Source organism: Heloderma suspectum, chromosome 2 (assembly GCF_057233095.1).
Source record: "Heloderma suspectum isolate Gila_16-S chromosome 2, 16-S_ref, whole genome shotgun sequence".
Classification (NCBI taxonomy): domain Eukaryota; kingdom Metazoa; phylum Chordata; class Lepidosauria; order Squamata; family Helodermatidae; genus Heloderma; species Heloderma suspectum.
The window spans coordinates 177,862,056-177,872,784 of record NC_139459.1 but is presented as its reverse complement, the minus strand read 5'-3'; the positions used below and the strand labels follow the sequence as shown (position 1 = coordinate 177,872,784).

Here is a 10,729-nt window from a genome sequence, read left to right as displayed (position 1 = left end):
ACTCTAGAACAGAAAAACACAGGATGTCAAATTTCTCATGAAATTTAAGGGCTTGAGTATGATGGCAGAGCATGTGGTTTTAGCAACAGCCTTTGTTTTAGTTGATTCTAGCTGCCCTTATGCAGCTTTTTCCTTTTGCCTCTGTAGGCCTCAAGCCTTCATACAAGTTCAGTCAAATCCCACCACCCAGATCACTCAGATTCCCAAGCCACAAAACCTCCAGCTTGTCTGGATCAAGTTTCAGCTGCTTTGCCCTTCATAACAATTACAATTTGTTGAAATAAGCCAGCTTTGTAACCTGTGGTTTGAAGTCGTCCCATTTCATACAACCCATGGTTAAGATGAACCACGGTGATTAAAGGCTTTGTTTAGTTTTAGAAAAGCAGAATTATGGGGAGGAGGAAGGTGCTGCATTGAAGCATCCCCTTCTATTCCCTGGAAGTTAGGGCCACTTCTGTTTAAAATCTAGAATTCCACTAGACACTGTCCATGTGTTCTCTCTACCCATGAGGACTAGAAACATGCTTTTAAACATCAGTGTTCACGTTCTTGAAGCCTGTGCCATAGACAAGAATTCAGACCTCTGCAGGATCCAATAGACACTGAATACACACCATCCAGGAAACTCTGCTTCCGTAGCTGTGCTCTGGATTATAAAGTATAATATTTGCATGTAGCCTAAATCAGCAAGAATGATTGATTTCAATTTTGTTGTTGATGCCTGCCAACTGTTGGAATGGCAAAAAAGAGGAAGATTTGGGCTCCTCCCTTCCCTTGTTACCCATGTGTAAAGCAAAGCCAAGAAAATCTTATCCCCCCAGGCTATTTAACATCTTCCTGAATTTGCTGGGAAATGTCCAGACATCTGAGAGTGAAATGTCATCAGTATGCTGATGATACACAGCTCCATTGCTCTGTTTCTTCTACTTCAGGTGAGGCTGTGGAGCTCTTAGACAGATGTCTGCAATGGGAAATTGGATGGATCGGGGCCAGCAAAGTGATGCTTGCTGATATATCTTGTATAATTGCAAGATCCTACTACTGATTCATCAAACGAGGAGCTACCCATGAACTTTGCTAGATTTGTGTGCAACGGTGAGCTTTTGGGGGTGGCTGTATTCCAGAAAGAGTTGGTCTGAGGGCAGAAGAGCTCTGGACCCTCCCAAGTTAATAATTAACCTTTTCTGTAGAGCAACCCCAGTGAAATGACAAAGTCCCTATTTTAGAAAGTGTTTCCGAACAGCACAAAGGCAACCGTTTTCCACACACAGCTTTCAAGATGGATGAAGAAAATAATGCATTCCGTACTTATAAAGGTAAAGATTATCTCCCCGTTCTCGATGTTTGGTGTCTGCTAAAGATGAGTTAGGCTTTGTCTGAAGGATTCCCCTGTCTCCCTGTCAACCTGCAGCTGTTCACAGTGGCATGTCATCTGTGGAACACCCCAAGTGAGGTTTGCCTAGTGCCTACACTGTTGGCTTTCTTCTTATTTTCTCTTTTAGAAAGCACTTTTATGTAATTGACTTTACATTGTAATGTACATTACAATGTACATTATGTACATTTACTTTAATCCATCACGTCTAATATTTGTTGTGAATTTTGTTTTCGTTATGGCTTGGTCGATATATATTTTTACAAGGTACTGTATGTTTGTTTTAATTTGAAGCCTGAAATTTTAAATGTTTGTTTTAATTTGAAGGGCAATTAATTCCATCATAAACAAACATAAACAAACAGAAGTTTGTAGTTAGACTTGCTAGATTTCCCTGGTCCAAAGGAATTTGTCCATTTTGCTAGAACATCACAAAATCCATAGAACAGACACCACAGCTGCAAAACATCTGAAGATGAAACCAGACAGGACACCATTCAAGCAATTATCACATAAATAGCTTCTTAAACTTAACTTTCAGGCACAGGGACCCCAAACTGGATCAGGACCCTGGCAGGGGGGAACAGGGGGCTTTAAACTGAACAAACATCTAGTGCAACCGACTCCTTGCTGTACTAGATTTCTGCTTTCACAAATCATTCAAAAATCTAACCCATCCCCACCTCCAGTCAGAACCTAGTGATGCAGTCCGTTTTACCACCTCAAAACTGCATAGACAGGGCCTTAGGCATACATCTGACAGGCAGTATGATTAGGGGCCAAGCTAAATATGAGGTTAATTGCATGAATGCAATTAGTATACTGATTTTTGAAAATGAAAGGAGCAGCTCCTGTGGGAAGGAGCAGCAGCAAACCTGTGGCGAGGGGGGAGCACTTAATCCCACCTCCCTGTGCTCATGACAAAAATCTCCCCCTCCAAAGCTGCTCTTTGCAGCAGGAGGAACACTTCCCTTGACATCACCCCATGGCTTTTTACATTTTTGAAAACCCATGTGTGAATTGCATTCACATAATTAACATCACATCTAGTTTGGTGAACATTCTTACTCCCAAGAGAGATTTGGATGTGTGTTTTTCATACACTAGCTCTACGTGCCACATGGCAAACCTGTTTCAAAACTATGGTGCATTTCCTACATTTGTAGAATGGCATAGGGGTCTGCAGTTCTAAAGAACCAGGTTCAAATTCCACTGTGCATGCCAAAAAAACCATGGAAAAGCCAATGATGGCTGGGGTGCTTCCAGACAAGCCTTTTATTGTGCAATTGTCCTGCCTTATTCTTGGACTTTTACAGGGGATCTGAATGATGTCATCTTCCATTTCTAACCCTGCCGTGTTTCCTCTCAGCTTCTTCTGTCTTTCTTACCAGAAAAAAAAAATCTGTGGGGAAAGACAGAATAGCTGCACGATGCCTTTTGATTGGAGCCCTTTGTCTGGAAATGCTCCAGTTGGAGATAGCTAACAAAATCAGGGGGACACTTTACAGGAACCAATTCACATAAATGTAACACACTTTAAAATCTTTTGATAATAGAAAGGCAGGGCTTTTCTCTTCTGGAATATCTTAAAGAAAAGTTGTAGTGTTCATGATAACGAGTTGTATCCAAACCTGATTGTCCGCCAGTGGAACAGTTTTTCCCTCCTCTCAGTACGGGCCAACCTCAAGTCTTGGCATTCACTTAGATACCTTCAGATGCATATAAGAATGACAAGCAACCAGAATCCTTTTCTTTTTAAGGCAAGTGAGGACATCTATACAGAATCTAGCAAACCAACAGGAAAGGGACTGTGAATGATATATTGCTGCTGAGCACTTAATTCCCTAAGCACCTGAAACAGACACAATGCACCATAGGGTGCTTCCAGACAAGGATTTTATAGCACCACTGCCTGTCTCATCTGTGGAATTTCATGGGACAGCCAGACAACAACATCCTCCACTGGTAATCCTTCCACGTTTTCCCATCATGTCTTCCATCTTTTTCCTTACCATTAAGGTAAAAAAGACAGATTTGCTGCACAAGGCCTTTTGGTTATTAGTGCTAGGAGCCCTCCACCTGGAAGCACCCACAGACAGCAACTGAGCTTGTACCCATACTCCTGAACCATAAGGGACCCTTCATGATTCCTACCAGCAATGTGGTAAAGCAGGGTTGGAGAACCTGTGGCCCTCCAAATGTTGCTGGACTCGGGCTCCCATCAGCCCTAGCCAGCAGGACCAATGGCCAAGGATGACTGGAGTTGCAGTGCAACTACTGCAGGTTCCCCACCCCTCCCGGCAGAGTTTCCACCATCTCATTCTCCTCTTTCATATAAAGGGAGAAGTCTTATTCAGAGGCCGTTCTTCCCCATCTACGCACTACTGGGTGTCTCTTACTTGCTGGTTCTCATTGGCTTTGTGGTGGCTCTCTCCAAAGGTATGTTCCATATTAAAGTATTTCATCTGTAAAAGTAAGAATCTCTTGGGGGAGCTGATAGACCCAGATGGAAGCAGAGCAAAGGGCACTTTCCATTTCCTCCTTTGGCTGGTAGATACAGGGTGCTTCCAAATGATGCTTTTATGGAGCCATCGCCCTGCCTTATTCATGGAATTTTACTGGGGGGGGGGATCCAGACGATGACAGTTGTTAGCACTACGACCCCTCTGCACCGAAGCCCCCACAACGGCCTGAAACTGTGCTTTGGTTCTAAGGCAGGATGAAGGAGCTATTCAGGAAACTGTCAGAGCTGCCCCAGACAAATTGCTCTATAATGGCAGTGGGGAGCCTCAGTCCCAGAGGCCAAATCCAGCCCTCCTGGGGTCCCAATCCAGCCCTCCACGATTCCCCGGACTGCCACGCCCCCTTCCCCAACCATGTCCCCTTTCCCCAGCACTGGCCATGCCAATGGTTTGGTAGTATCCCGGCTTTTGCAGTTTTCCCCCCATTCTAAATGGTTGAAATGCCTCTCCTAGGTCTTAGTTAATGGCAGGAAGAGCTTTCAGCTACAATATGCTGGTCTTTATTTGTGTTTTTGGCCCCATCCAGTGACCAGCCCAAACTGTTTCATTTTCCCACAAAAAATTGTGGCAACTTGTTTAAAGGTTTAAAACACAGACATACAGCCCGTCAGCTTTGGGTTTTTTTCATGGTGCTTGGCAACAGTTCACTTGCATGATGTGGCCCTCCAGATGTTTTGGCCTACAACTCCCATTATCCCTCACCATTTGCTTTTCTGGCTAGGGTTGATGGGAGTTATAGGCCAAAACATCTGGAGGGCACAAGTTGCCCACCACAGATATGGCATAATTGCACGTAGGTAGCAGGATGATGGAAAACTCTGACACGGACTTCTCTTCCCCCACCCCTTTACAATTCCAGTTGCAACAGTTTCGTCAGAAATCAGGAGGATGCGGACCGATCTTGCGAAGGATCCCTTCGGCCATGATTTTCGTTGTAAGTTTCTATATCCCTGCACTTCTAGAGCCTCTCGTAAATTGACAAGCCAAGCCAGCATCGAGCATTGACTCGCTTCTCTTTCCCTTTGCCCAGTGTTCCCATGTGGTGCTGACACTAGACAGTGGGAATATTTTGGTGGAAAATGCTACTACTTCTCCCTGAAGGCAGTTGCTTGGCACCAAGCTAAGGCTCAGTGCGAGCAGCAGCAATCACAGCTGGTCATCATAGACAGTTTCGCGAAACAGGTAAGAAGAAGGGAAACTCACTGCCTTTGCAGGGAACATCCCATCAGGGCAAGCGTGATTAAGGGCAAGGTGCAGCTGGCCCTTTGCTTGTCTTGGGCAAGTTTCCATTACCCATAGGGTGCTCTTTCCCCCATCACCTCATCTGTCACCATCATCACAGCAGGATTTTTGCCCTTTAAGATCAAGAGATGCAGCCCCCCTAGTTCCTCATTTCTCTTAGGTTAGGAGTGGGGAACTTCAGACCTGCAGGCCAAATCTGGCCCTCTGGTGTTCTCCAGAGGGCCACACCCCTCCCCCCCACACACACACCGCTGATCATTTGGTGGTTTCCTGGCATTCATGCAGGTTTTCTCCCCATTCTCCAAGGTTGAAATGCCTCTCCTGAGGCTTCGTTACTGGCAAGAAAAGCTTTAAGCTACAATACACTGGCATTTTTTGTATTTTTGGCTCCACCCCCTTTTGCCTTTGGCCCCACCCACCATTGGAATGCAGCCCCCAAGAGCTTCTCTGAAATTGAGTTTTAACCCTTGGCCAAAAGAGGTTCCCCACTCCTGTCTTAGGGAAAGAGCACCTTGATGCTATCCCAGTGGCCTCTCTTGGATCTTCCATCAGTACAAACGCATTGCAGCCCTTTCTATGACTTTACAGAGCAACAGGGCTCTGGCAGGCCTCGCACTGTGCAATAGATTCTGCAGGATCCAGGCCACAGGAGAGAAGGCCCTGCTTCATGTTCCTGACAGACTCACTTCCTCCCAAAAGAGAGCAATTCCATGCAAGATCCTTCCAGTATATCCAGTGAATGCAAAAGCTTTTGTTTGGGGAATATGATATAGTATTTACAAGTGAGGCCTGCCACAAAATGTTGCAGTTTATCCTCCCTCCTACCAAGAGTGCTTCTGTCAGGGTTCTAGCCAGCCAGCCACGCCCTCCCCGAAGATACTCTATTCCACCACCACTGCAAGGCTTTCCAGTTTTCTAATGGACACTCAGCATTTCAGTCTGTACCTGCTACTGAACATGCTTCATCATCATTGGGCTTTTGGGAGAGAAGTGCCCCTTTAAAAAAAAAAATAAGAGATTTTTGGTACTTTGGAAACCTCAGGGTTCTCCTGAGCATGTTGACACCTCCCTCTTTTTTCTCAGTGACCTCATTTTGGTTCAGTGTGTGTCAGCACTCACCACCTGAGTTTGCTAGTGGAGGGAGGGTTAAACCTAAGTTCCCCCACATTCTTCTCTGTTTTTATGATACAGGGTTTTTCTACATGAGGCATTTATCGTGTGCTCCTCGTTCCCTACTCACAGTTGTTTACGGGTTCTTTAGACAATGTTGTGACTCTCCAGTTAGACTTTTGTGTCGAACCAGCACTTTAAGCATGTATTTTTTAGAGCAGGGAAAATGCAGCATTTAATTGTGAAAGCAAAAGAAAGCATGATTTCCTCTTGTGTATTTGTGCCATTCTGTTATACCACAGTGCCACCTAGAGGTTATGTAGCAGAAAAGCAGGAAAGGAAATGTTCCTCGTGCAGTGGTTGGATCTCAATTCTGCGACAAAACCGGAAGTAGATACAGCAGATTAACAGTAGAAAAGCTCCCAAAGAGGATATCCCCAGCACTTTCATCTTCATGCAACCACAGAAGCCAACATGGCTTTAGCCATATTTGCTGGATTTTTTTCTTCTCTTGCAGAATTTCTTACAGACCCGGACCAGAAATGAGCGGTATTGGATCGGACTCCATGATCAACTAACAGAGGGAGAGTGGAAATGGCTAGATGGCAGTAATTACAGAACAGGCTTCAAGTAAGCACTGGGCAACCCCTTTATGGTCATGAGGGAGGTACCTGCCATTGCTGCTGACCAGAGTCTCAAACTCTTTGAAATTGCCCTCCCCAATTCTGAACTTATTGTGCCTTCCAGAACTGCCTCCATCCCCTTGCAGTCTCACGCCATTTCCATATGGGAAGCAATCACACGCTAAACCTAGCAAGATTCTTGTGCACAACTGCACATAAGAACCTTTACATTGGGGTGAATAGATATCAAAGATTATTTAATTCTCTTCTCCCTCACCCCACAAGTCTCAGGCTGGTGACAACGCTCACCAACTCACTGCTTTAGGTATTGGCTTAAAATACTGAACCAAGCAGAATTTCTCTGTTATGTGTTGTAGATGTGTGTGAGAGAGAGGGAGATTCCATTACAGCTAGAGAGTTGAAGGGGAGGGGCAATGGAAAACTTCAGGAAAAAGTTTCCCCACATTTTCCAAAAATCCTTGGAAAAAAGCAGCATTTTATAAAAAGAAAAATCTTGTTTTTTCCCCAGGCCTTCACATCTCTAATCACTGCCTGCACTGCGGTTATTTTATACACCATTTTCATCCTGCAAAAGAATCAAACCCCTAATCTGGCCTTGATCTCTCTTGTAAGCATCTGCCACAACAGTACACTGAGAGTGTAACTGGTCTTGTTGTGGGAGATCTGTGGGAACAGGTTCTCCTGTGGTATTTTTTTCTAGTATTAATAACAGCAGCTTGGACCTTTGGAATGGGAGCATGGTTCTGCAGGAGGATTTCTTCTAACCCTTTCCCCATCCAATCCAATCCAACCATCCATTTATTTATATTTCTTGGCTGCCTTTTAGGGTAAAAGCCCTCCCAAGGCAGCTCACAGCAATAATACATAAAAATTAAAATATTAAAAGCAATAAAACATAAATACAATAAAATAGTAATAAAAACACCAACAAAAAGCCAACAATAAAACCAGCAACAACAACAGTCATATCAAGAGAAAGCCACTGTAAAATAGTACATTTTCAAGGCTGCCTTAAAAGCTTGTAATGACGGAGCATGATGGACCTCCAATGGCAACTTGTTCCAAAGGTGTGGGGCCACTGCAGAGGTTGCCCTCTCACGTGTGGTCACCCACCTAACTGGTCTCATGGGTGGGCAGAGGAGAAGGGCCTCTTTCTGAACTTGTATGAGCAGGCTGATATGGGTGAAGGCAGTCCTTCAACTAACTTGGTCCCAAACTGTTTATTTTTAAATGGCAACCCCCTCCGCTGAAGCTGTTATTAACTATGCAGGGCAAAACACACAAGAAGTATCCTTGCTGTCATTACTATTAACATTTAAAAACACTGCAGGTGATCTTGTTCATGAATTTCCCACATCACATCTAGGGTGGCCAGATGCAAAAGAAGAACAGAGCAGCAGCATTATTAAAAGCTGAGTAGAACAGAGAATTTCAACAGGTGTGGTCTGTATAGCAAGCCACGCCTTCTGAAATTCCCTATTCTGCACAACTACTAAAAGGGCAAGAGACCTGTCCTTCTTTTGCAGCTGGCCACCCTAGGGCTTTTGCTAGGGCTGATCTCTTGCACATGGGGAAGATATTATGCATTTAAAGTAGGGGTGGTGAACATGGGGCCCCCCAGATGTTGTCGAACTGCAGCTCCTGTCAGCTGGAGCCAAGCCAACATAGCCAATAGTGAGAGATTATGTGTGTTGCAGTCCAGCAACACCTGGCGGCCTACACATTCCCTATCCCAGCTTCAGAGACTGGAAAGACGATTGTGGATACTGAAACTTTCTAGACCAGCAGTTCCATAGCTTTGTGTAAGGGCATACTAGTGTGCCCAGAGCAATCAATTAATTAAAGGACCTGTACGTCTAAAGGGCCCAAAGCAGGGATGGGGAAGGCTTGACCCTCCAGATGTTTTGGCCTACAACTCCCATCAGCCCTCCCCATTGAATATGCTGGCTAGGGCTGATTGGAGTTGTAGGCCAAAACATCTCGAGGGCCACAAGATACCCACCCCTGACCCAAAGGCAGCCCAATCCATCTTTGCATGGGTTGCTACTCTGGACTAAATCAGTGACTCATACAGAATCATGGTTGCATTCCTCTGAAGGAATGCAGCTATGCTGGGAGTTGTCAGACTTTTTTTGTCTAAATATGCATAGGATTGCACCCTTGGGCTGCTATATCAATTTACCCAGGAGTAAGCCCCATAGAACTCAGTGGGACTTACTTACTTATTTCTGATTAGACATGTATAGGACCATGCTGCTAAGTAATCTGTTTGGCTCTAAGAATGGACCTTGAGTTTTAACTTAGGAAAAATATAGTTGTTAATTTGTCAGAGGTTTGAGAAACAGTGGCCTAGACTTCCTGGTGGGAAATGCAAATAGGATTAGTGAATTCTAGGTTGTTATTTTATATTCCTGTCTTACTGCCATCACAGGAACTGGAAGGCAGGGGAACCCAACACTTATCAAGGCCGTGATGAGGACTGTGGCCAATTGTGGCTTAACGGGGAATGGAATGATTTCATCTGCAGCTCTGATAGCTATTATGTCTGTGAGAAAGCCTTGCCAAGCCAACCCACACCTGCATCAAAGAGGACCTGAGTGCTTGCCATAATCATCCCGGAAGCCCCTAGGAGTGAAAGGCCTAACGTGAGCAGCTGCAAAACCCACACTGTGGTGGCAGAGGAAGCAAAAACAGCAATGTAACTTTGCCAAGAAAACCTTAAAAAAAAAAATCCAAACAGACTTTCAAGATCTCATTTTAAAATTCAGTTGTTTCTGGAAATGGTAGATTACTGGTATTGGACTATTTGGTAGTTCTGCAGCTAAATAAAATTAAGTGATATCTCGTATAATTTCCTAAGCAATTGTTTCTTGCAACGTGGGAGAAAATGAATGCCAACCTACTTTACAAGGTTGTTTTTAAGGATTCCTTAAAAACCACATAGAGATATTTTTAAATATGCTCAGTGCTATATAAACCCATTAAATGAAATAAATGAGGTATTTTAAATGCGATAAAACATTATATAAATGTTATTGCTACAGTTGTTACATTGTTATTTTATTGGATTTTGTGAAAATAATTAACTTGAAAACTAATAAACAAACAAAAATGTCATAGTGACATTTTAGGCTCCTATTCACCTTTGGGATGCCCATACATCCCTAGGGCTGGGTTGTGAGGTCCAAGAAGTCCATTAGCACTCCTAGCTGCATTGGAGTCATGGAAGGGGTGGGAGGCAAAAGCCTCTTCCCTGCCCCAGCAACCCCAGTCAGGATTGCTTTCCCCATGCCGCTAATGGCAGTGCTGTAGCAGCGTTCTTTTCCCTGTAGCTCTGGAGGGAAAATGGGTGGAGCTGCTCACGATTTGGCAGGCTGCACAGAGAGCAGCGGAGGGCCACAAATTGCCACCCCTGCACTAGAGTGTGCAAAAGGGATCCTCCTCCTATCAGGCTTTAGCAACAAAGAAGGAACCAGTTGAGCAAAGTCAAAGCCTTTGTCAGCATTCGGAGGGAGTAAATGGGTCCACATGGGAGTGCAATCTACTCACCCCAGCAGGGCTCCTATGCCTTGGAAACTGGCTTGACAGAGGGCAGGTGCATTACCCCTTATGGCTCAAACTCCACGTTAGGAACACCTTTCCTTATTGTGAAGCTGCCTGCCATGCAGCATGCTCAGGAACTGGAGCCTGCCTGGAGCAAAAAGGTCAACGATCCCACTGAGGAATGGCTGGATATATCCTGGTCATGAGGTGGTCTCCCTCTAACTGAGGAAAAGCAGTCTGTGGATAGCAGAGCCGACAGAGAATAATGAGTAATAGCAGCTGGAGCTAGGGAT

The 10,729-nt window shown here is 44.6% G+C and overlaps 1 protein-coding gene across 3 annotated transcripts; it reads left to right on the top strand.

Moving 5' to 3' along the window:
* Positions 1-165: 165 nt before the first annotated feature.
* On the top strand, positions 166-9,682 carry LOC146353446 (hepatic lectin-like). Of its 3 annotated transcripts, none has more exons than XM_084836450.1 (6): positions 166-1,095; positions 3,716-3,814; positions 4,757-4,831; positions 4,928-5,079; positions 6,767-6,879; positions 9,325-9,682. In XM_084836450.1, the coding sequence occupies exons 1-6, from the start codon at positions 1,068-1,070 to the stop codon at positions 9,488-9,490; spliced, it is 633 nt and encodes a 210-aa protein (XP_084692576.1). In that variant the 5' UTR covers positions 166-1,067; the 3' UTR covers positions 9,491-9,682. The 3 variants fall into 3 exon arrangements, with proteins under 3 accessions (XP_084692576.1, XP_084692575.1, XP_084692574.1); XM_084836449.1 differs by lacking the exon at positions 166-1,095 and adding an exon at positions 1,220-1,316; XM_084836448.1 differs by lacking the exon at positions 166-1,095 and having other exon boundaries at positions 3,522-3,814.
* The last annotated feature ends 1,047 nt before the right edge of the window (positions 9,683-10,729 follow it).

What these genes read in the sequence shown, in the direction of transcription:
- LOC146353446 (XM_084836448.1), top strand. Translation starts at nt 3,619, where the DNA reads ATGGCCAAGGATGACTGGAGTTGCAGTGCAACTACTGCAGGTTCCCCA. An exon ending in TAGACAGTTTCGCGAAACAG is followed by an intron (nt 5,080 to 6,766) that starts GTAAGAAGAAGG and finishes CTTCTCTTGCAG; the next exon opens with AATTTCTTACAGACCCGGAC. An exon ending in AATTACAGAACAGGCTTCAA is followed by an intron (nt 6,880 to 9,324) that starts GTAAGCACTGGG and finishes CTGCCATCACAG; the next exon opens with GAACTGGAAGGCAGGGGAAC.